Genomic DNA, 26926 nt, shown 5'->3' on the forward strand with positions numbered 1-26926 from the left:
TGACATGTTTTTAACTTGTTCCTCAACTGTTATTCCGATCAGTACAGTTTTACAGACGTATATCATGGTACCATCAATTAATTTTTGAAATCTAAATTGAACAAGGGATATATTTAAAATTCTGAGCTGTGGCTCAGTCTGTCAAGAGCGTTATTGAATATCATGCCATGGCCTACCGATGAAAAATGGGCTGAAGCAATGTTACATATGTCACGGCACGGAACGTAAATTTAATACATTAACCCATTCTAGGGTCATTAATAAATGAACTATTATTGTCCTAATAAGAATCAATACCAAACATAATAACAATAAAACCAGTAAAACATCACACAATAAAGAGAAAGTTACTCAATAGATATTGTTAGCAAATGTGTCTTTAAGTAACTATGCCGCATAAGATTTGTAAAACAGGTGGTGGTATTAAAGTAATCCAAGTGAATAAATCTTTTTATAAACAACAAAGCTCATTTTCTAAATCGCATGCAGATTAACTGCAAAATCTAGTTATCAACGGAAAACATTAAACTAGCTCCGTCAAAAGCAAATAATTATCGTGAATTCGTTGATTTCTAGACACGCCCCCCTCTTCCACTTCGTTTGACGCGCGTACCTTTTCTTTTTCTTTTATAAATTCTTCCTAGGAAAATGTGTGGAAGGAAGAAGATGATTATTGTATGATGCGCATTTATCCATCAGATATACTAGTAGAATCAATGGCTTCCGCAATATTACACAATACCGTCAGTGAAAAGGTTGCGCACTTGAGCCCTTCACCGAAACAATTAAGGAAAAAGTTACTAGCTGGCAAACGAAGTGTTTGGCGCACGAGGTTTACCGCAGAATATTATCTCGTGAGCTGTCATGACATTGGCGTGGTTTATCATTATCTGTAACTGTTTTTCCAATCAGCACAGTTTCACGCATGTAAATCACGGTAAAATCACTTGAGTTTTTACAATCGAAATGGAACAAGGGGATACATTTATTATTCTGATCTCGGTATCAGTAAGAGTTAAGTGATGGCATATCATGGTTTATTAAAGAATCTTGAAGAAGATGATGTCACAGAGAAGCTTTTTCAGTTAACTGATCCCTTCCATCTATCAAGTTCATTTTATAATAATTGATACGTCGATTTTCATCAAACAAATTAGTGTCACTGTAAATTAATATGAGCGAAAACTACTAGTTTGTATCGTTAGCAAATCTGTCTATCCTCAACGATACCGCACACGATTTTTAAAACACGAGGCAGTGTTAAAGTTATCTAAGCCAATAAATCTTTACTTGACAAAAAAAGCTCATTTGCCAAATTATATGCAGATTAACTGCAACATCTAGATCGCCCATCTAGAAGCAACAAGCGTCTCGCCAGTATCACCCAGTGGAATGGAGTGCCACCCGAGGGTGATAGAACGACGGAAGTATCGGAAGAGTGCGCAAACGCAGTGGCAACATTTTCTGGCGGAGGGGGGTTCACGGTTCGAGCAAATCTTTTCCCTCCTCCTACTCTCCTATCCGTCTGATCCCCGAGCACGGCAAGCCCTCGCCTCAAAAACCCGGCAGAGTTTGGGTGGTAATCTCACAGGTCATTCGAGCACGCCCGGATGCACACGGGGCATTTCCAGAGGTCCTCCTGCGTGTGTTGTGTGTGTATGTGTGTGTGGCTTTTTTGTTTTAACTTCTTCTTCTCTTAGTGGACGTTATTGCATCAACAGTGCGGTGAGCCGAAACAATTTGGATTTCTCTTCTTCGTCGACCGAACAGAAAAAATCAGTGCGGGTTGCGGTTTGTCCGGCTGCCATTCAATTTCGTCGGGTTATCTCCAGTCTGGAATCTTCAATAGTCTTTGCCGCCTCTCTCAGTGCCATGACACTCAGGTACACCCAACCGAATCTCTCTATTCCGTTTCACCTTTCAACTTTCCTTCCTCTCTTTCTCTCTCTCTCTCACGCAAATGGAAATTTGCATCCATACAATGCCAGCAGCAGTCGATCCCTGCAGCAAAACTGGAAAGTAATCCATCTGTTTGCTATTGCGATTCTGATATATATAGTATGTAATATGCATGCGCTGTTTATTCTGCTCGCCCTAAACCTTTTTGGCCTAGCAATCATTCAAAGTAATTTTTTTCACTTTTTTTTCTGATCGTAATGCTTTGAATCCGCCGGTCGCTGCGGGCTGTCTACTCCCGGTGGCAGTGTAGAACATGCATAATATCACGAGTTATTTCTTATTTTTTTTGGAACAAGAAAGAGTTTAGCCGCAGTGGCCTGATATTTTATTCCTTTTTTTTTAGTCCTATTGAAAACTGAGTCGATATTATGTCGTATAGTAGCTGATCAATTTTTGATGGGCTCCACCAGCAACGTCGAAATGGGGGGATAGAGAGGAATGAAAAAGAATTCTGGAGGAGAAGGAAGCAGCTCTTGTGAAAGAGATAGGAATAAAAAAAAATAGGATTGGATAGGATAGGATAGGATAGGGGGGACTGCTGTTACAAAAGCAATCGATTACGTTCGTGGGATATATCGTGATCTTGTCAGGATGGCGGAGAATCAGACATCAAAATCGGGTCAATACTGTTTTTCCCTCCTCTCTATCTCGATTTCAATTGAAACCTTTTCTCGGTCGACCCTTCTTTGTGCATTTGCCCGAGTCCTTTTTCAAAGGGGGCGCAGAGAGTTGGCCCTGATTTGACTCTCTTGCAGACTGGTCCAGTTTGAACTAATTAAATGGAATTGCCTCGGCATATTTTCCGAATGCAGCTCGCCGAATTGGGAATGGATGAGGGCAGAGCGGGTAGCGATCGGAAGACGGATGGGCCAAATGAAGAAGAAATAAAAAAAGGTTCTGATTTTCTACGTCATCGCGAGAATAAATAAATAAAAAAAGAAGTTGCTAGGAACTGTGCCGAAGGCGATATACACGGCCAGAGGAGAACGCCGAATGTGATTGGGGACCTGAAATTGAATAAAAGGATTATTTCATCCGGAAGGAGGGAATAAGGGGGGGAAAAAAAAAGAAGAAAACGAAGGAACTAAATTGTCAAGCGCGCGCGTCAGGAGGGGCCCGGCCCTGCTCCGCCTTGTGCTGTTCATCCAGGAGAGAGAAATGTGTAACTACAACTACGCCAAACACACGATCGATTGGCTCAAAATCTCTATTGTTTCACGAAACGAGTGGGGACGATCAAAGTGTGACGACTTTCAGTCGGGAAAAGATAAACGGAGATCCCCCCTTCTCTCTCCGACACTCACGGATCAATTGTTTTCCGTCCGTCTCCCTCAGATTTGATGCGATCTTTTACTACTTTTTGAAAGAGCTCCAACATTTTATTATTGGGCCAGTATCACGGAGAGATTTTGTGTGTAACGTCCAGGGGTCGTAATAGCTCAACACGGACGTTCTTTTCTGATCTGCTGGAACAACCCGGAGACTTTGGCTTGCATGGCCGCCATGTGATGTATAATGGTCCGAGCTCCTACAGCATAGATCCTCTTTTCTATTTCTCTCTCTCTCTTTTTTTTCCAGCTTGTCATGTTAGTAGTTTTACTTGTTTTAGCTCCTTATCCTTAATACTTTTCTTCGTATTTTTGGACAAATCGCGGGGGAGAAAAGAGTGGCGCAGTTATTCCGGGTGCCCTAATATAATACGCCACGCCGAGTTTTCGGGTTGTCGGATCATTTTCACATGCGGAATCTATTAGTTCAACGCTGCGTGTAAGTTGGCCATTTCGTACACTCGCCTTTTCGTCTGAATATATTGATCTTTAGATATTCTTTCGGTTCAATCGAGTCTGAAAAAAAGAAGAGGAGACATTTCTTTTTCTCGTCCATATTCATCTGGTCGTGTTAGCATTTTCTGTCGCCCGAGTTGTGACCCCAGCGCAGCAGCAGCGGTTTTAGACCATCGGCAGTCGCGTCACGATCCCGTTTAGTCGCCCAAAGTGTAAGGCATTAGCATACAAGGCATGGCAGGCAGCAGAATGTGAGATATTATATAAAAAAAGAAGAAGAAGACAGTGGTTTGGGAGACAAATTCCCAGGAAAAAAAGAAAATCCCAGGAAGAAAAATTATCGAGACTCAAAATGTTCCATTCGTGAAGTTGAGACTAAAGTCTATATGGAATGTTTGGTATCCTGCCGAAAGTTTTGATTTTAAAAGTGAAACGACGGTCTCCTGGAAACGTCACAGGATCGTTCCTTATTCGGGACACATCGATGTGTGTCAAGTCAAAGAATTGAGAAACATGTTCAGCCCTGGGAACTTAACATTTTTTAATATTTTCCCGGGGGCGCTAGAGCTTCCAGCTGCTGCTGTTGCTAGTACCAAGATATAAAACGAAATGTCTTACAACGAGCGCGTGACTGTACTCTTTGGCGGGCTGTGGTGATGTTGCCGGGATCATCTCTCTGCTCGGAGCCTGCCGTCGCCATAGTGTTTTTAGACGACTCCCTCCACGCTCCACTGCCTTTCTTACCTTTTATTTTATTTTTTTATTTTTTATTTCCTGCCGTGAAATAAAATTTGATGTTTCTTTCGGCGAAATGGATTGGCACAGGCAGCACAAGTCACGCCAGCCATTTTTCTTGTTTTCTCCATTTCGATATGTATCGTGACACGAAGCTCTATATGCGGATGGATATAGAGAGATGATTGCAAAAATGCGCTCTGTAGAATTTTTGATTCCTCCTACCAGATCCGCCCGGATGGGAATTGGAGCGGATTTCGACTGACGCCCATCAGCTGCTAGGCTGTGGTTTTCCCGGGGTAGACAGATCGCTTATTATACAAGATGGCAATGACATTTTCGTTGATCGTATGTATCTGCTCTTGCAGAAGATGTTGTAGTATGTGGTGGGGTCGAGCGACAGGGACAGAGAAGGATGTCCAACCGGAATATCTCGACCTCCCCCTCAGTTTCTCGGAATAACAAAAGCGGAACCGAAGAAGACACACACACACACAAAGATAATGGAGTGGTGGTAGTGGGAGGGTTAAAAGAGAAAAAAAGGCTTTAATGTTTTTACATGACTTTTATATGTGTATACGTCCGCTATGTACTGTAGCTTGGCTCTTTTTGGGCGTGTTCCATTATTCTTCTTTGTTGTTGCGCTCGTTTTTATTTTTTTTCTTTTTGATTTTTTTGATTTTTCGATTTTTCCCCGGCCGGAATTTTTCGGCGGCTACCACACCATTTTTGTGTGGTCTTTCTCTCCTTTGAGATTTATTTCCGCTCAGACGATGAGAGAGAAGGGACGTCGTCGTCGTCGTTCCGCCCTTCAGGATTCCCTTTTCTCGGCTGCTGGGCGAAAAAATAAGAAAAGAAAAGAAAAGTTGTCCTCACAGCAGCATCTTGGTGCTGCCTTTTTTACTGCCGCTCCGCTGGCGTCCAACTTGTCGAAGTGAAAGAGTGAGTGACAGGACTATTAAGCTGAAGGAAGACAAAAAATAAAAAATGGGCCCGGCACATTTTTATGTGTGTGCGAATCTCTTTGTGTTGTCGGCCGCCCCTTTTTTATGTGTTGGATGTCGACCCCCCTCGACACACTCTGTCTCCAAGTTACATGCGCATTTCTCCATGGACACACACACGCACAACGATCCCTATTTTCTTTTAGGAGGCCGAGTCTTATATAACAAACGCAACATCAACAACGATCTTTCCTTTTCTTTCTTTCTGGGCGTTGCTTTTTTTATTTGATTTTATTTATCGGCAGACGAGAGAGAGAGAGAGATAATGGGCGTGGTGGGAACGGTGACACGCACACGTCTGGATACAACTCCCATTTGATCCGCCGCGGTCGTTAAGACTATTTCTGCTTGCGTCGTCCCCATCATTTCACGTCAATCGCATCTCATCAATTATAGAACCGTCCGACTCCCAATCACTCATCTGCGACCAGTCCCAGCTCTTATAGTCGACCAATTTTAGACATATCTTTTGCGGCAATAAAAGAATCGAATAAAGGTCGGTCCATTTTCTGCGTGAGACGTGTATACTACCTCAACTATGCACGGACGGACCGGACTGGACCTGGACCTGGGGTCTCTTGGCTAAATTCGATTTAGTTCGTTGCTGCTCAAGCGTCTGAAAGAGAAAAAAAAGAAAGGAGAGCTAACCGGAGATAATGACATTGTTTGCCTAACTTGCCCATGTTGTACCGTCGCCTAACTTTTTATTTTATTTTTTTCGGTTCAGTTTAAGTGCAATAGAATTCCGTTCTTTCTGGGCAATTTACTTAAAGGGCGATATAATAATATAAGACACTAGGAGGAAAATAGGACATTATACTTTTGATATTATTCCTGCGTGTATTTACACATTCCAGTCGTGCCGTCGTGTTTTCCCATCAAGAGTCTCTCTCTCTCCCGTTTTTCTCTTTTTCTTTCTTGTCGACACACGGAAGAAGAAAAAAGGAAATGGATCGGTAGGTCCGCTGTACATGTGTGTGTGGACATAAGCGGATGATGATGAATCGTCGCCTTGCTGAATCCCCAACGATAAGAGAAAAACGACGCGTTCTCTCTCCCCCTTTTCTTATTCTATTCCCTGCGACCTGCGTTTATATTATAAAAGAAGAAGATGGCGACGACGACAGGATCATCACATCACCAAATGCCGTTTTCTCTGTCCTCCATTAAATGTACCGTCAATAGAATAACCATCCGGAATAAAGTTGAATCGAATTTCTTTTATCCCAAGCGCATCAAAAAAGAATTGATTGTATTTAGAATTAAAATTAATACGACACTTGAATCAAACGTCGTTTTCCATCTCGTTTCACTCCGCCTAATCTCCCACGACTGGTGGTGATGTCGACCTATAATTTCGAATTAGATTTTTGTTTTGAAAAAAGACAACGACATTTCTAGGCGATTCAAAAGGGCGCGTGAAATATTCAAAGCAATGAACGAGCTTGTCTATGCGTGATAGTTTGATTAGAGAGTGTTGTGTGTCAAGCGTCGTGTGTGTGCTGAGTTGATGACGGAATAAAAACGAGTGAGAGCTGCGAGAAAAGCCGCTCTGACGGCGCCGGCTTCATGTTCCATTTTCAATTTGATTGATAAATAGGATCTAATCTGTGTATATATGATGAGCTTGCCAGGATGTAGAAAAGGGCGGGGATTTTCATTTGCATTTCGATTTGAATCGATTCCGGTACTATACCTAGACATGGGCTGATGCTGGCAAATGTGTTTCTATGAAAAGCGGATCTATTGGGCCAGGCAAAGTGGGAAATAGGAAGAAAAAGATCCCTGAAACTTGTTCTATCAATGGATACGTATATTGACGTTCATATCTAAATAACTGGAAGGGATGTCTGTGTATCCCATATAGACGGAGCGTGATCTTCCTGTATTTTATCCACCGTTCCAGCGCCTTCAGATAGATCTGCGCTGTTTCATCTCTATTACACAAGCCTTTTTTGTTTTGTTCGCTGGCCGTTTATGTACAATACAAAAGCACCAGGCCCCAGTTGCTTCGACGGGCGCGCTAATATCCGCTGTACACGGCACTCCTCCTCCCTCCCCCCTGCTCAAAACTAATTGGGAACGACGACGTGCCAGCGACGCGCTTGTTATTTATCGGAGAAAAAAGCGGCGCGCAGGATGGACGCGGCCGTTATTCTCCATCTTATTACATCATCAACTCTCTCTCTCTCTCCCCCCTTCCGAACATACCCTTGATTGGATGGCAAGAGAAGAGATCTCTCCTTCTGTAATTATTCCACCCATCAGCATATACTTTATATATCAGACTGATTCCATAGATATTCCTTCCTTCATCCACCCACCCATCGTGTGATCAACATCCGTTAAGACTATCACCGTTTGAATTTGGCGCCTCAGAGTATTTCTTTTATTCATTTTGGTTACGGAGAAAGAGATGGATGGCACCTCCCCGTAAAGTCTTCTGGGAATCCATCAAATCGAGACTAAGACAGCCGGCTCTCGTCTAGATGTATATATATAGTCGTATAGAACCGCAAGGCCAGCCAAGATGTAGTCCGGCAACCGGCAAAGCTAGCTAACAAGTGAGATTAAGCCGCGGGAGCTTTAGCCCGATATACTCTGATACCATCACTTTCTGGTTGTGAAAGCGGGAGCCATAAATCAATCGCTTGGATTACGTCAAAAGCATATACAGCCTGCACACACACTATAGTACACGTCAGAGAACTTGCGGGTGCTAACTAAAAAGAGAATCAATATAAAAAGAAGAAAAGAACTAGAGAGGTATATAGATTCCCATTTATACTGCCGTTGTGTGTACGTATATTTATAGTCTCCTATATTCTGATCCAAGGCACTGAACTGAGTTTTCCATTAATACCTATATGCACATGTAATATACTGGCGAGTTGTTTCTTTCTAGTCAATCCTGTGCTGCTGCCACAATAGGAGGGCGAGGGCAAAAATACACTGGGGATTTTCTGACGATCCTACTCTGTGTGTATATAACATCAAGTGCTCCTGTGTACGAATAAAGTTGCTGCTACGGTTGCCGGGCCGCGCCATCAAATGCTTTTCAATGGAAATAGATCGTCTCTTTTTTTCCTTCTTCTTTTTTTTATTTCTGGGCCCCTGCATCACAAACAAGTGTAGATTCTCTCATCTACTCCGTTGAGGATTGCTGGATACACACTGCACACACACACTGAGTGACCTTATCCTCTGTTGTGCTGCTCTGCTCCGGCTATATAAGGCAAAGCTCGGAAGAAACTCGGGCTAGTTCTTTTCACCCTTCGCACTCTTCTATATACCGTGGTGTAGTTTGGATATACCAAAAACAGCATCGAACTTTTATAGATAAGACGTGTTTTCACCAGTTCTATTATATAGAAAGGTATTATGTATTTATACTCTGTAACAATGTCTATGTATAGTGGAGACTATGTCTTTATTGTTGATTCTGTTGTGACGCTATTTGGATATTCTACATCCGTTGGATCTTTTTATTTCGAATTTAATTACGTCCAGCAGCAGGGAATTTAGTGTCTCATTTGATCCACTGCTGGTGGTTAGATCCCGTTTCAACTAGACAGCGCGCAGAGTCTGGGGTCGACGCTGTCGTGTTAACTGCTTGTCTGTGTTTATTTATACATCCGGTTTCTTGGATGTTTTCCGGCTGATATTTTTCTTTCTTCCCCTCTCTCTCTCGGATGTCCGACTCACGGTCTGGCGGACCCGGCCATTCTCCCTTACATAAAGCTGTCACTCAAAAAGACAACCGAAAGATATCAAATAAATAAATAAGAAAATAAGAAGAAGAAACAAAGCGGCTGTAATTCTATACACAGTGAAGGATGGTCGAGAGTATAATAAACTATCAGGAACACAGAAACTGGAAAGAGATATATAATATAGGACGCCGGGTTTTTATGGATGCTGTATAAGGCTTTATGTTATTAGCACACAAGGACGGACCGAGAAGGTGCTGGTGGTCGGTGGGAACACGACCGCAAGAGCCTAGCCCGTCGTACATACATACTACAAGCATCAGGAGTATAGAGAGACGAGCGAGAGATGAGGCCTCTGTACTCTATACATGTAATCCTCTTGTGTGTTCGATTGTGTGTTTTTGTCTAGCGCACACATCACATAGCCTCGAGTGGGACTCGGATATTGATTTCACATCGAACGCGGGACCCAACACAAAAAAAAGTGGGTGGGGAGGAAATAGATTGTCAATTTCCATCGGATATGATAAACATTTGCGCATAGATTAGACGCCCGGGTGATGTTGAAATGAATGCGAGAGCTGTACAACATAGATCGTCCGAAGGAAGAAAAGCGTTTGTGAGATATTTATTTAGAGAGTGTATATCAAGTTTGTGTCCGCCGAGTATATAATAGCCTATAGTGCGTCTATATAATAGAGACAACGATGTGTGTGGGAGTGAAAACTCTGTGGTGGTGCTGCAGGATCGCTATAGCTGCACTGCGTTGCTGCTGCTACTACTGCTGTGTCGGAAGAGAGAAATGTCAAGAGCCCGGCGAATAACTTATGAGAACTAAAAGCGCAGTGCATTGGCCTTTTTCTTTTTCCCTTTTTCTTTCGAGGGTTGGCTGCTATTTCTTTAATGTCCTCCTCTTTTCTCGCTTGTGCAGTGCCATAAAACTTTTCTACCCTTATATAGACTATAGCGGACGTATACATCTACTAACTATACAGTTTGCGAATGCAATAGATAAAATGAGAGATCCGCAGTGGAGATACAGCGATCCTATTAAAAAAGAAACGTTCGGGAAATTTCCCACAGTTAACTGCTGCTGCACGAGTGCTGGATGTGTCTGGATGAAAACTTTTGGAGAAAATAAAAGAGACGGAAATTCGTTTTCTTTTTCTCAACATTTGACGTTGACCGTCGGGGTCATTTTGCGCCCCGTCAAAAGTTGTTCGGATAGCCATTGAATTCCGTTGGGAGGATCGGTCCGGAAAAGCCCATCCTATCATCCATTGTGTCGAACATTTAGACGTTATAGTAATATCTAATACTGTGTACTATATATATACATCGCCGTGGTATGCGCATCATATCTTTCAGAGCGCGCAGTGAAACTATTGTGTTTGCTGGCTGCTTTGTTATAAATGTGTGTATATATATGTGTGTACACCAAACACAGATATATATATATCGTAACTGGGTTTCATGTTCGTGATATTCCCGCCGGCTACCCACACACACATATCAAAACGGGAATGCCGGGGTCCATCGTCCTCTAGGGCAACCGGATTTTCCGCTCTCCCTCGCCTGTTGTAGTAGTTATGTAGCCGCCACGGATGCTGCTGCTGCTGCTGCCCATTACACAGATTAGTATATAGCTCAGACAAGGTGTTGGCGATAATGAAGTAATTCAAGAACCTTGTTAACGATAGCAAGTGCGATGAGATGTGGACGATGGATTTGACACCTGGTTATACTGGCGACACCAGGTGTTATGATGGGAAATGAATAATAATAAAAGAGATGGACGATAAAAAGTCGAACATCAAATTTCATTTGGGAAATTCTTTTAGACGGTTCATTAAATATTCTAAAAGTCGTGGTGAATTCGTTATAGTTTTTTTCCAACTTTCTCTCTCCCTGTGTAATTTTATCTTGTAGATATAAGCTCATGATGTTGCCTGACTGTCTGATTTGATTTGTCTTCGTCTTCCTTTTTTTTTTTTCTTTTTTTGGCTTATAACTATCTCTCCCCCTCTTCCCGTCTCTTCTGGAAAAGTCAGCCTGGGCGTTCCGGTCCCGTAAACATTAAGCGGATGAAATATTCAGTAGACGAGTCTCTATATCAATGGATACACGCACACACACAGACACACACCGACAAGGCAAAAGGGCAAAAGAATCAAGCCTATATTTTTCCTTCTTCTTCTTCTACATGTATATATATAGCAGCCCGGCTTTTTGTCATCTAAACTATACATATTATATACATTATATACCCTAAATATTTCTTGGAACATGTCTCAACTTTTCTTTCCCCCCACCCGAAAAACTTTGCTTCTCTTCCTGATATCTGTTAGACTCTTTTGCTCTCTGTACAGAAAACGGAGTGGGTGGGTTTATGTATATATGGTATGTATAGAAATACTTTTCTTCTTTAATAGTTTTGCCTTTTATTTTTGAAAAGCTACACTATACATTATGAAGTACCTCTAGAGAGAGTAAATAATAAACCGCCGGATAATATCAGATGCGCTTATATAACTGTGGGGTTTCTTTTCTTTTTTCTCTATCGCGCATTCATCCATTTATTTATATTATGCAATCATTTTTTTATTTCGAGTTGGCTGGGAGTGAGAGTTTTCGCCAGAAATGTCTAGGGTGACGAGCTATACGGATGTGGAAAAACACATCCGCGCCGCACCGTAAATTTCCTCGTTTTCCTTATCTAATATCTTCATGTTGATCCGATTATCGGATGAAAAGGTAGTATATATAGCGAGTGCCGCTGTTAAAAATGGAAATCTCGAGGATCAACCAGGAAATCTGGGTCACTATCAAAGGATATCCAACTCTCTTGTGGAAGGATCGTTTCCCCTGCTCTCCCTTGTTTTTCCTCATAATTACGTAATGCGGTTCAGCCCCCATCGATCCATTCGGGAAACAGAGCCAAGCAAATGTAGAAATTTTATTTCTCCGCAAGATAGGATATCCAGCAACATAATTCTGCCTTGGGCGGGAGGTTATTTATAAAATTTGAAATACAATTCTTATGTGCTAATACCCTCGCTTTGTGTGGTTGCATTATAAATGGCAGGGTGCTGACGCTGCTGATGAAGATAAGAAGATAATCATCAACCCGCAATAACGCGCGCGCCATGGATGGTGAGAATCGAATCATTCTCAACGTGGGCGGCTTCCGCTTCGAGACTTACCGGACGACGCTGAAGAAGATCCCGGCCACTCGACTCTCACGGCTGACGGAAGCCCTGGCCAACTACGATCCGGTGCTCAACGAGTTCTTCTTCGACCGCCATCCGGGTGTCTTTGCCCAGATCCTCAACTACTACAGGACGGGCAAACTTCATTACCCGACCAACGTTTGCGGGCCCTTGTTCGAGGAAGAACTCGAATTCTGGGGCCTCGATGCCAATCAGGTTCTCATTATACACACAAGAAAATATTCTCTTTAGAGCCTAATTATATAATAGTATATATAATATCGATCGGTATTAGTAGAGACTGTGTCCAGCAGCCTAATTATATAGAGCGGGAAAATGTTTGGAGTTTGAACGAGGGTTTGATATTCTGAAATAACATTGTGTTGTCTGTGTTTGTGTTTGCCTGTCGAAATGTTGGAACCAAAATCAACAAACAGGTGGAGCCATGCTGCTGGATGACCTACACTGTCCATCGAGACACCCAGGTGCGTTGTTTATTGATTGGATACGTCATATTTCTGGCTATTCTGGCAGACGACGTTAAGCAGAGCTAAGAATGCGATCGTGTTGTGTGTAAACATTTAGATATTCTTTTGCGTGTGTGTTGTGTATATTAGACTACGTTGGCCATTCTGGACAAGTTGGACATCGAGACGGACAAGCCGAGCCAAGAGGAAGTGGCCCGCAGGTTCGGCTACGAGGAGGCCTACCACAAGGGCCGTCTCAACTGGTGGCAACGTACCAAACCAAAGATCTGGTCGCTTTTCGACGAGCCTTACTCTTCCAACTCAGCCAAGGTTTGCCTTTTATTCTGATTCTATATACGCAGCGTACATTCCCTAATCTCGTTTAGTATATCAAACGGGTTTCACTTCAATCTAACGCAAGTTATATTTAGACCGAACGACCCAGCAGCACCGAAGAGTATAAAGATATTAATAATCTAAAGAATAGTCCGTCAAAGTTCCCTGGTCGATTGTATCGTCCAATCAACTGATTGTTGACTTGTCGACCTCCCCTTCCTTCCTTTTTTCTCCCGCGTGAATACAAGCAGTTCTCGTTGGGGGAAAACGGCTATATAACCCACGTCACAGCCCTGGACTATATAATACGCAACGGCGCTGGGCGCTATATAGGATGAATTAGATTTCTTCTTCGAGGGGCTACACAGGTTAACGGCATAGGAATCTAATTCCCTTTTTTTCCTCATTTCTCTCTATCCCTTTACAATAATAAATCATGTTTTCATCAAATGTACTATACAGGAGAGAGAGAGAGAGAGAGAGAGAGAGAGAGTTGTATATGGGTGTGTGTCAGACGTCGCCCAGCAGGATCCGCCTTTTGTACATCTGTTATAAATTGTTTGCCGGGCGACCGATAGATTAAAAGCCGCCGCAGCACGGGGCTATAGACGAACGGAGGTGCTGCGCTGTGCTGACTGCCATTCACGCGGCCCCTCCCCCGTGTAATGAGTTTGTGCCAAACTCGTCACCGTCGACCTGATATTCTCAGGCTGATACACTCCGGCGTGATTAAAACGTCTTCCGTTTGGCACAATACTGGCAGCAGCCAAGTCGTTTAATTTAAGACGGCTGCGCTGCTGGGGCGTCACCGACGGAGATGTGATGGCTGCCTAAGATTGCACAGAGCCTATATACTATACTATACGCCGGTTCCTTATAATACACAGCACCAGCACATCGGATGGAAAGTGAGAAAAGCGGTTGTTGAATGTCAAGTCTCTCTGCTGATCGTCTATGGAGTTTCCACTCTGCTCGGCGCCTGTGTGTGGCGCCCTGCATTTGATGTTTAGTCGCTATATAGTGGAGATGAATAGATACGTTCAGCGGGTGATGTGATGCTGGAAATGCAGCAGTCGATTGAACAATGGGACCGACAGTCCCGCCTGCGCTGGCGTCACTCGGCGTCGCCGACAATCTACATGAAATAAGGGGAGTGATGATGCTGTGTGTACTCTAAAAGTTGCATAAAAGACATGACAGGAGGAGTACACCCATAATGTATAGTGGCGTGTATACAAGTGTCTAATAATAAGTCTTGATCGTAATCAAAAGAGAAGTTGACGATGAAGAGAATAATAAAAAGAACAAAAGCGGCTAGACCGGGCTAGACACATATTTTCGGACAATGGCGTGGACACAAGAACCGCATTAAAGCCGGGCACAATATATTATAATAGAAAAATTAAATTCTCACTTGTTTTATTGTTATACTTATGTAGTTATTTTTATGATACTCAAAGTTTAGAAGCGTGAGAGTTTTTAGACAATAAAAATGAAGTCGCCGCTGTTTTGCAATTTATATAGAAAGATGCGCATCTTTCTTCATCTTCTCCGCCACGGTCGCATAATAAAGTTCGTCTATATAGAGGTTTTTCCATTTGGTTCGTGTAAGTAGAGGGAAAAGTCGTGCGGCTAGTCGACTAGTGCGCACCATGGCGGGGGATAGCCGAAACTTGCTGCAGACTTTGCTTGATCCAAACGATAGTCACCGTAAGGCCATGTACTGTAACCTGTCAGGCTGTCAGCAGCAAAAGTGAAACCTGTTTTTTTTCTTAAGTGTTTAAAATGACAAAAGGTTTTTGTTTCATATGTTCAACTTATGAAACAAAAATAGATCGCCGAAGTTTTTTCAAAGTGAAATGAGTTCTTTCTCAATTGAATTACTGTTAATGTTGCATTCTGGCACTTTGAAAAAACTTCGGCGATCTATTTTTGTTTCATAAGTTGAACATATGAAACAAAAACCTTTTGTCATTTTAAACACTTAAGAAAAAAAACAGGTTTCACTTTTGCTGCTGACAGCCTGACAGGTTACAGTACATGGCCTTACGGTGACTATCGTTTGGATCAAGCAAAGTCTGCAGCAAGTTTCGGCTATCCCCCGCCATGGTGCGCACTAGTCGACTAGCCGCACGACTTTTCCCTCTACTTACACGAACCAAATGGAAAAACCTCTATATCTCTAGACATCATAATCAGCTTTACGGAGTCTTAAGCAATTTGCCCGATCAAAAGGGACGACGATACGACCACTTTAGGTTTTGGTATCTTTTTTCCTATCGAGAAAAATGTCATTTCTCGATGATGTAGACTGCGCATAAAAGCTAGAAAGCTCTGCATATTCAATTAGATGTCGTCGGATGATTTTCCTTTATAATACTAGATGATACATTATCGGACAACTTCTTTGACTCTCGCGCGACGCTGCTGGCGCTGTGTGTGAAGATGGCCAACAAAGACAGTATTATATAGATAGACGGGGTCGTCATTACTCGTCCAACTATCGCCACTAAGTGCTGCTGGGAAACGTCAAGCGATCAGTAGAAATATATATATAAAGGCGCGGTCCCAAAGGATATAGCCTACTATAGCTCTCTCTCTCTCTTTGCTATTCATTTCAGCTGGAATTCCTAAAAATGATTTAAGAGAGTAAATGATTTAAACTGGAGACGATTTATTTTTATTGAGTAGAGGAACGGTGGAACGCGTAGTCTACCCATCATAAAGGATAATTATATCGGATAATTATTTCCTATTCACAATGCATTTTTAGTAGGACTGGAATATTTGTTGTCTATCACATGTTAATCGTTGTCAATAAACCAGTTTTTTTTTTATCTTGATAGTGAGCTGCGTTTATATCAATTGTATGGACATTTAAACAAAAGTATTACTAATCATTCAATTGACATGAATCATACGCAGATGAAATATGTTTATCAATTTCATCATTGTCAGCCTCCAACCATTGTCCCTTAAGTTTTGAGATTATATTTTCATTTATTAAGTATGAGTCGGTGAATCTTATATATTTAAATGACCTTCCAGTACAAGTGGAAGGTCAAAAAAATCTCCGAGCACAAGACTCTCTACTTACTCTCTAACAAACACCCAACAAAAGGTGAAAATTAAACGCAAGAGGTTATTGAACTTGAATGGTGAAATTGATTTCATGTATGTTACTGTGCTGAGTGGCGTATGCAACTGTAGACGTTCAAATGGGTCTCTTTCGTCGGTTCAATGCTAGATGGACCCAGTTCGCAATTCGATATTATTGATCATTTGTGATCATAAACCGTCAAACGAGGATAATATTGCATAGGTAAGAGACGTTATCTTTATTACGCAGCCTCGTTTCACAAGAAACCCCTCCCCCCCCAAGCCTTCGGTATAAAATTACAACATGGGCGACTACACGGAAATCGTTTTTTAAAGTGACATGTCTATAACGGTCTATAAAAATGATACTGATGAACTTGCATTCACCGAATGCTCGCATTTTAGATCAGAATCCGTAGCAAACGAGGACAACGGTTTATTACGAAGTCCCGTTTCACTAAAACCCCCCCGTTTCACTAAAACCCCCCAAGCCTATTGCTTAAAATTACATTATCAGCGACTAGGGCTACGACGGAAAGCGTTTATTATTTCAATATTTCATTTTGGGTTTACAATAATGAACTATCTGTAAATGAGTTGTGTTTATTATGTCATTTACTTTTTGCACACAATAAGCTACAGAAACAATACTGGTACCACTGAAAGAATGAGTATGAAACCATTTTTTGATTTCATAGTCGTAATGATATATCTCTTAATACTTTATAATTTGGCAATTTAACCAATATCATCTAGTGTGTTTCGACTCTAAATTGATTCTGTTCAAAAAAATATTCATCCGAATATTTTTTTTTAAACGTCATCGTCAGTCGTCAGAGTCGTCATTAACAAACAACGTGAACAAAATAAAAAAAACCTATTGCTAAGAAGGGAAAGCGATGATAAAATAGTGATTATACCATCAATGTTCAAGGAACAGTTACTGTATGTATGGTTCGAGTGATAACGGCAATTCCACAACCTCTATTTGTAGTCTGCATCGAGTTTCAAAAAGTTCACTGTTTCAAAATTAAAAAGAATTGTTCCCAAATACAGCAGCAATCGGAAATAATTAAATTGGCTTTATCAGCCCCAACATTTTTTCCGCTCGTTGCTTATTATCGTAGCCTATTGCTTAAAATTACATTATCAGCGACTTGGGCTACGACGGAAAGCGTTTATTATTTCAATATTTCATTTTGGGTTTACAATAATGAACTTTCTGTAAATGAGTTGTGTTTATTATGTCATTTACTTTTTGCACATAATAAGCTACAGACACAATACTGGTACCACTGAAAGAATGAATATGAAACCATTTTTTGATTTCATAATCGTAATGATAATTCTCTTATACTTTATATTTTGGAAATCTATCCAATTTTAACACATGAGTTTCTAGACATTAATTGGAAAATGAAAAGCTGAAATTCTGATGATAGTTCCGTCATAATTTTACATCTTTCAGTTATTATTTAATTGTCCAGATCTTAAAAATATCAATAAAAACGTATCTATATTAAGGGAAAGCGGAATTCAAATAGGGATTATACCATCGACGTTCAAGTTGCAGTTACTGTATGCTTGACTCGAGTAATATTGACAATTCCACAACCTCCAATATGAAATCTGCATTGAGTTTCATAAAGTTCACTGTTTCAAAATTAAAAGAATCGTCCCCAAATACAGCAGTAATCGGAAAAATTTAAATTGGCTTTATCGGCCCCGAAATTTCTTCCGCTTGTTGATTCAAGTAATCGGCCCGCACTTTAGGCTATGGCCGCCCGCTAGAGGGCGGATGCGAGAGAGCACTAAATTTTGAGCACTTATTTTTGGAGAACACTAAATTAATGCTAACTTTGGAGCAGTTAATTTTTTGTTCCTATGGCGTTCCATAAATTCCAAAGTCAAGATTTCAATAAAGAAACAATAAATTTATATAGAGTGCTGCCGCTGTTATATATCTCTCTCTCTTTTCTATCGTGTTATTATACGACCTTCTTTTGTTCTCCTGGTGAACAGAGAAAAGGAGCAATTCACAGCAGCTCTTTTTGTTATAGGAAAAGAATTGAAATCCAGTTGAAAGGTTTTTTTGTTTTGATAGTCGTTTTCTTCCATCTTCTTCTTTTTTCTCCTCCGTCGATCGGATCGCATCAATGTCATTTGGGCCGATCTGTTTGCTGGGCTGGGGTGTCTATACGCCGCCACACTTGATGCGTACAGCCGCTAGGAAATCTCCCAGCCTAGATGTAGATAGATACAAGAGTAAAGAGAAGAGGTTGGTCCTTTGATACCCGTGTTCTCCCTCATGACCCATCAGTGTATGCCTCCTGGCTCCTAGATCGTTCCTCCTCTCTCCTAGCTCTACGTTGGGTATTTCCCGAGTGTTATTGATCCGAGTGATGCGCTGCTCCCGGTTTCGTGTTTATATCCATCTTTATGGGACTGTATACATACATAGAGAAACAGTACTACTAGTCTACTACTATATAGCTATATTTCTATCGATATGCTGGTGCGTGTGTATATATAAGGTCGGATGAAACAAAAGACGGCAGCAGCTTATATCCGGCCTATATCTTATCTCGACGAGTCGAAGAGGAGAGATATCAAGGATTTTATCGCCGGAATAATAATACGGAGGTATACAGCACACACATACAGAGCATTTGAGCGATGTAAGGATCTGCTGTATGGGCGACGACGACCGCCAAACATTTTCCTCGTGTAGATGAGCATCAGATTCGATGCGGATGAAAATGAATTTGCAAACACAAAAACGGGGAATATGTAGTATAAGAAGATGGAAGGGGGGAGAGAATGGAAATGTCCCACCATATCGCCACGTGTACCAATATAATACTACGCGGCCTATTTTATATTCCGCTCGCTTATTATTATTAGAAAGCCGTGCGCTGTGGAACGTTCGTCGTGAACCAGCTTATATATAAGGACATTTATAGAGAGAAATAGTGGGCAACTGTCCTATACAATCTAACCGTCCGTCGGCTTAAACCTCCTACCCTTATTCTTCGGTTCCTTCCGCTATATAGTCCATCATCATCATCAGAAGCTAGAGATTTGTTAATAATAAGGGCGTCTTTTATAGAATGTTAGACACTGTTGGATGTAGAGCCGTTTGAGTATCTCGTACTTAATCGGATTGAATTGAACGTTGGATTAAGTCAATAAATATATCAGGGGGAAAAAATTATTGATGGATAGACCTTTTATATCTAATAGCGCATAGTAAAAAGGGGGAAATGGTTTACTAGGCACTGTCGGGAAACAAGGCAGCAAATTTATTCGAGGAATTTGAAGTATTTGCCGTGTAAACCAATTCAGTCCGATGCGATCAAAGACATTTTCAAAGGCCTGATGTCAACTCCATGTACAACTACAACATGATAGTCAACCTGTTGGCACATCTACGTATAGCTCGATAATAATAATAAAAAAAGAGCATCGAAATGGTTTCATCTCTCGTACGTGTGCAATGGAACGGAGTAATTGAATTAAATCCGAGCCCGCGCGCGACGCCTGCAGGCCTGCTGTGAATAGAACGGAAATAATTACATAAGAGTCTGCCCTCCCCAAAGAAAAACGTGAAAATATAGTCAAATGGGGAAGAAGAAAAACCAATCCCATTGTGTAGTATTATATATCGCCGGTGCTTTTTGGGGTGGCAGGATCGTTTGGTGATGGGATTGGATGGCACCCAAAGCGAACGTCTAATATTGTATACTACATCTAAAAATAAAATATTATATACGATACTCACAATAGACGACATTATTGGACAAGAGAAAACGGAGCCGACGGTCCATTAGGGGCTTCCGTTATTTTTTGTATTTGCAGAGCAGTTGCTGCTGGTGTTTATTAGATTTCTGGCAGCCAATCTATAGAGTATAAGTCACCATACAGGGCCAATAACCGCCAGCAACAACAAGAAAAAAAAACCCCAACAAAATGATATAAAAAGAAAACGGGGAATGTAATAGTATATCTACGTAAAAAAGCGCCAGAGGAGCGAGAGCGCGTGATGTTCGATCATATAGACAAACAAAAGACAATTCAATCGATATAATATATAAAGCGGCCGCCGCCGTCGCCGCCGCCGCCAGTCGGTTGATTCCATCTTTCATGCAGCCCAATCGGCGCTCGGGCCTTTTATTTTGATTCTTTTATTTGTTTCTCATTTCCTTTTGTCTCCCCCTCCCTGATGCTGTTATTGGCCGGCTGTATATAGCGGAGCAAACGGGGTTCTAATCAAGCAGGAATCCATCCATCTATCCATCGCGGCATCGAAAAACGCGGAAAAACGCCTCCACCAAAAAATAAATAAATAAATAAAAAGGAACAATACAATGCGCAGGAAACAATGCGGAAGCTATCGAAGACAATCCCGAAAAAGATCTATCTGTGTTTTTTTTTTTGTGTGTGCCAGTTTGGCGGTCGTCTATATAACTGCCGTCTGCCGACGGCGACGTGATCGTTAAACGCGTGCTGACAAGTGACAACAGCCTATAGATAAAGAAAGAATATAAAGAGCAAACGATTCTTCTGTGTATTTCTTCATCCGGAAATACTATAGCTGTTGTCTTGATGTTCTTTCTATGACGCCCTTATCTATATAATTTTTTATCCCATTTGAGTTATCTCTTTCGGGTCTTCTACATTTCTGGAAATGATCGCAGGCTCGAGATATCATTTTGCCATCGGCAGACGTGTTTGACTTTAATGGCCATTTATTTGTTGACGAATGGCTTGGCGACCACCAAGAAATGTTATCCCATACCATTCAATATAAAAAAGGGGCCGACATTTTATTATATTGTCTGGCGTTTGGGAGATTTATCTTTCTTATTTCTCTCTTTATAGAATTAATTGATGGAATTGTATTTACTATTATTATACGCAGATCGTCGGCTTGGTTTCGGTGTTTTTCATCTGCGTCTCGATCCTGTCGTTCTGCCTGAAGACGCATCCCAACTTGCGAGTGCCCGTCATACGTAACGTCACGATCGACTGGTCGAGATCGGTCGTGGCTTCGCCCGGCGGAGTCCTGGACATTTACCAGCGATTCCGACATCAATATCCGACTCGGCACAGCAACTGGACAACCAGTTGGACATTGGACAAGACCCGCACCGAGCCCCATCAAGCCTTCTTCTTTGTCGAACTGGTCCGTATTGTCCATAGTCCAGCTATGTCCAGCTAGCTAGCTCTATCCTGAATGTAATATCGATTGGAATTGATTGAATTTCCATTTTCTCCCCCTGCTGTTATTCCGTTGTATATAGATGTGCAATGTCTGGTTCACGCTGGAATTTACGGTCCGTTTCGTCGTGTGCCCAAACAAGTGCATCTTCGCCCGGTCGCTAGTCAACATCATCGACTTGGTAGCCACTCTCTCATTTTACACCGACATTCTCCTACAGGTATAACAGGTTTAATTGAATATAAAGTTTGAGTATTATTATACTTAAATGTCGATTGGAACAGGAGCTGGCCCATCATGTGGACAACGCCGACATCCTGGAATTCTTTTCCATCATTCGAATTCTGCGTTTGTTCAAATTAACGCGCCATTCACCCGGCCTGAAAATCCTGGTGCACACGTTCAAAGCCTCGGCCAAAGAGCTGACGCTCCTCGTCTTCTTTCTCGTCCTGGGCATTGTCGTCTTCGCCAGTCTCGTCTACTACGCCGAACGGCTCCAGGCCAATCCCGACAACAATTTCAAGGTATCGTCTAGTCACAAATTCCCTTCGATTGGGGCAGCATCAACAACAGCAATTCTCAGAATTCTCAGTCGTCCATTCCGCATCACTAAAGTGAAAAATAGTTTCACAGAGCTACTGCTATATATACTGCTGACGCGCGGGTCATATCAAAATGTTCTTCATATCCTTTTTGTAGCAATCATTGATGATGTTGTTGGGCGGCATCCGCCTGCGAATGAGGCGGACGCACAGGAGGTCCGCGAATGATTCGAAAAAACTGCCATGGTCGTTCCTTCTTCTTCTCTGGCTGTCTCCATTTCTCATCATCCGCGCTCATAACAGCACAGCACACACGGCACACTCGATGAGTGCAATCATGAGTAATGACGAAGCGCGAGCGCGCGGGAGACGGCCCGGATGCCAGATGTGATGACGCTCTATTAATACGCACGCAGCGATGACCATTCCCCAATTGAAGAACGAGAATGATGAGAGAGGGGGTGAGAGCGCATCATCATCATCTCCTCCGGCGGAAATTTAGTTGAAGGATATTCATCATCGTATAGATACAGGAGAGCAGAACGAAGAGTCGTGCTGATGCTTCTTATAGCTGTTCAACAGCACAGAATCGGATCATTATCTGTTGAATGAAATAGTCTTTCGACTATTACTACAGATTTGGGAGTAACAGACGAATAAGTCATTTCCAATTCAACGGCAATTGAACTCCCAACTGTGCGTTTGGCGCTTTCATTTTGTGATTATGTCGCACAATTTTCTTATGTATTGCTGATGGAAACCGAATGCTGCCGATGACTTTGAATGCGGATGGAATTGGATACACACAAAATGGATGGAGCGGCGGCCGGCTGAATCTGACAAACATTTTCTCTCGTCTTATTCTTTTTCCCGGAAATTTCGTTTTGTGCGCATTTATTGCTTGGGCGGGAGGGACTTTCCCTTGTTGCTGTCGAGTCGGACGATAAATCCCGAAAGAGTTGGCACGAAAAACAAAACAACAAATTAAGGAAATGTATTACATGATGATTATATCTCTCTCTCTCTTCAGCTGCGGCCGACGTTCAGCAGATTCTAGGGGGGAGAGCATCTAATGAAAATATATGAAACTCGTGTCTTATCGCAATCCCGGATCCATCAGATCCTCATGTCACCAATCTAACTGAAATGATGTCGAAACGTTATTTGTTTTCGTCGACTATACTACTATATAATCGATTTATCTTTGTGTGTGTATCTTTTTCATTTCTAAATGTTCGGCTGAGAGCAGAGCATCCCGGAAGGTCTTTGGTGGGCCATCGTCACCATGACAACGGTACGATATATATATTGCTCCGCTTTTTTTTTTCTTTTATAATATCATCATTTTTCCAATATAGCGGTGAATTCCATCGCCCATTCCTTTCAGATATAATAATAACGTCTAATCTTTTCCCGGAATATTTCTTTTTTATTTTCTTTATTCAATTTCCTATTCATCACGACGTGCTGATCCACTTTTTCGACATGCAAATCAAAACTCATCAATACGAAACGACAGGTGGGCTACGGAGATATGGCACCCAAAACGTACGTGGGAATGTTTGTCGGTGCCCTTTGCGCTTTGGCTGGCGTGTTGACCATCGCCCTGCCGGTCCCTGTCATCGTCTCCAATTTCTCAATGTTCTACAGCCACACGCAGGTAATTACGCCATCCACCTTTTTGTCCTTTTATAATAAAAACAAACAAAAAAGAGCCCGTAGTATAGACAATTATTAACGACGGTGAAACTGCCTCGCCTATACCACGCTCTTCATCCCCTTTCGACAGATGTTATATAAGCTCCTCCCAAAAAAGTTGCAGGCTATATAATAGAGTCACTTTGCATTAGTCAAGTTGTTGCCGCGCCGCTACCGTGATGGGCTGTGCTCGATCATACAAGTTTGCTCGTTATAATAGAAGAGGAGGTGACGCAAATGTCAAACTCGACGGGTAAAATTTTCGAAAGCTGGCGGCTTGGCGCGGCGGCTGGATGCGATCCCGTCCGTCCGTTCTTTTGATCAATTTCATCAAACCCGAATCGCAAAGTCTCCCAACTTTTGACTATATATACCAGCATCCTATTATAAAGGGTTGATTGAGTGAAACTTTGCAATCACTATACAGCAGCAGCGCATATTATATGATGCGCGGAATAAGAAAGTGAATTGATCCGCCAGTTGAACACGACGATCTGCACACTGAAATCCGTCTATATCCCGTTGATGGAAACTGTCATGCCAACTACTACTCTAATAAGATATCGACCAATCAAATTTGACTTTTCGTCGTGTCGTTTCTCTGATGCATGACTGGAATAAGAGACTGGGAAAAGGGCGGACGGAATATAGTTTGGCGAAATAACTTCTATATAAGACAACTGATATATCTTGAAAGAATAAAAGGTCTCTTCATTCAAATTCCTGGAAAGATGACAAACATTTTTATTTTTTTCCCGATAGTTTCTGATCCGGAATGTTCCGTAAAGAGGGGGGGGGGAATTCACATGATAGATGTTTTGACTCTATATGTGCACGTATATAGTACCGTGAATGAATGGGAGGCGCCACAATAGTCGGAAGAAAAGCAGCTTGAGAGCCATTGTATTTATACTTGTCCGTGCAATGCGTAATGCAATGGAACTCTGTCATCCGGCCGGAGTAAAAAAAAAAAGGGTAGGGAAATCGCTAAGGGAGATGTATATACTGCCGGTTGGAAATGATGGACGATGGTAAGGGGGGAAAAAATAGGAGTCGTGCAACGGGGCAAAACAAAATAAACTTTGAACAAATTCCCTTTTTTTCCGTACTCGAAACTTTGTTGTTTTGTTGACGGATCCGGCAACTTGTGTGGGATGTGGAAGGGGGGAGATTCATGCAACAACAAACACGCAAATTCCTGAACGCTGTTTTCGTGTAGCCAGCATGGGTTGAATGCAAAACAAAAACGTTTGATAAATGTTCATCATCTTCTCTATTATATACAACAGGCGCGCTCTAAATTGCCTAAAAAAAGACGCAGCGTCTTGCCTGTGGAGCAGATCCGGCGGAAGCAACAACAGCAAAATCGAAACGATGGCGGCGGCGGTGGTGGTGGCGGCCTCCAGCGGCGGATGAACGCTTTCAAGCACAATCCTCCAGCCATGTTGCTCAAGGATGCCATGGCCGTTACTTTCGGTGCCGGTAAATAATGCACATCAATTTTCGTTACATGTCGCCCCATCCGCTTTATATTTTTAAACGAATAATGCGCTGACTTTCTTTTTTTCTAAATTATGTTTTCTATTACATATAGCGGGTGCTTGTAATAATGTCAACGTCACAGCGGCGGCAGCGGCGGCCAATAAGCTGCCCGGCTGCACCAGTTCCGTGGCATCCATTCAAGTACAACCGATGCTTCCGATGCTTCCGGGCCGCCCATCAGCCGCCTTCGATTTCACCGCCCTGGGACTCATGGCCAAGATTATTGGTAATTATCTGATTTTTTTTAATATTTGGAACTTGAATTAATGAAACTTTTCTACGAATTTGTACAGAATCACCGCCTTTAGTGACACTCCAAGTGGCTGGTAAGAGTCCGTCGTCGTCGCTGGCCTGCCTCCAGCCGTTGCAGGACGGACTGCAGGCCATGGCTCGTCATTCATCTCCACCGGTGGTGGTGGCCCCGGCCCAGGTGCCGACGTTGGACGTTGACGTTGAAGCTTCAAGCAACGCCAACGACGTCAAAATCAACGGAAATCATCTGGCGGCCGATGCGGAGATGACGTCGATAAGTGAAGCCGGCAAAGATTTGCTGATCGATCAGCTGCTGGCTGCTCCTCCCGCTCCCTCGTTCAGCTGAGAGCACTTCAGAGACTGATGTGCTGGGGATGGCGCATGCTGTGCTGTGTGCATCATATGGTCCATTTCGTCCCCTTTCTTTCTTTCTCTTCTTCTTCTTCTTCTTCTTCTTCTTCAACCCTCATGTTCCTATAACCGCCACACCAATCGATTAGATTCAATCTACTCTTTGCTGCCAATGCTGATGCGATGCCCTAGATATATATAACTAGACTCTGGTCCTCTTTTAGCTATTTCTTTTTCTCTCTCTTGATTCTTGTTTCTAGTTTTATTTTCTTCTCTTTCCTCGTTGACGGACGCCAAATCATCAATCAAATATGGGGAGAAACATTCAAATTGATCCAATTTGTGAACGTGTCGATATATTTATATATAATTATATATACATATTTAGATTTGGCTTTCTTGTATATTTGTTTTAACACCCTTATACACCATGTGTGATTGAATATTTTTGTTTCGTTGATTTCAGAAATTTTGCTATGAAAATATTATTTCGTTCTGTGACTTTTTGGACGCTGGAAAATTACTTATTTAGCCCAAAAAATACGCACATTCAGATCTTGGCCATTTTGAAATGCCCTCTCATACCGAAATGCCATTTCAGCTCTCCCGTGTACATAGATGATTCTCCGTGAAGCACGTCTATATCCAATGCAGAATCAACAGAGCAAGGGCAATTTTCTCGGAAAAAGACCCACAAAAAGGATATCGAATGTGCGTATGGGATGAATGGCTTCGGTATATACAGAGTCGCAGCAGTCAAATGTCAAGCTGATGAAGCATGTCTCAATAAATGCTGAATATAAATTCATTCTTTGGCTTTTCAAGTGATGACACACAAAACTCTCTGGGGAGGCTGCTGTTCAATAACATTTGCTTTTTCCTGTATATATGCACAGCATCAATACAGAACTGTATGGTTTGTTTGAATTTTTTATTTTTATTTTGAAAATAGACGGGGAACTCATTTCCGCTCTAAAATAAAACTTCGAACAATAAAACAGTCGTTTTTGTTTTGTT

General features: G+C 42.0%; 1 protein-coding gene across 1 annotated transcript; it reads left to right on the forward strand.

Annotated features, from left to right (window-relative positions):
- Positions 1-1362: 1362 nt before the first annotated feature.
- Positions 1363-26717, forward strand: LOC124192791 (potassium voltage-gated channel protein Shaw-like). Its single transcript, XM_046586285.1, has 12 exons — positions 1363-1883; positions 12278-12617; positions 12839-12886; positions 13019-13198; positions 21225-21488; positions 21607-21744; positions 21809-22048; positions 23316-23360; positions 23586-23726; positions 25054-25246; positions 25359-25532; positions 25600-26717. Exons 2-12 carry the CDS (start codon positions 12339-12341, stop codon positions 25902-25904), a joined length of 2007 nt encoding a protein of 668 aa, XP_046442241.1. The 5' UTR covers positions 1363-1883; positions 12278-12338; the 3' UTR covers positions 25905-26717.
- The last annotated feature ends 209 nt before the right edge of the window (positions 26718-26926 follow it).

The sequence above is a fragment of the Daphnia pulex genome, chromosome 4 (genome assembly GCF_021134715.1).
Source record: "Daphnia pulex isolate KAP4 chromosome 4, ASM2113471v1".
In the NCBI taxonomy this organism is placed as follows: Eukaryota; Metazoa; Arthropoda; class Branchiopoda; order Diplostraca; family Daphniidae; genus Daphnia; species Daphnia pulex.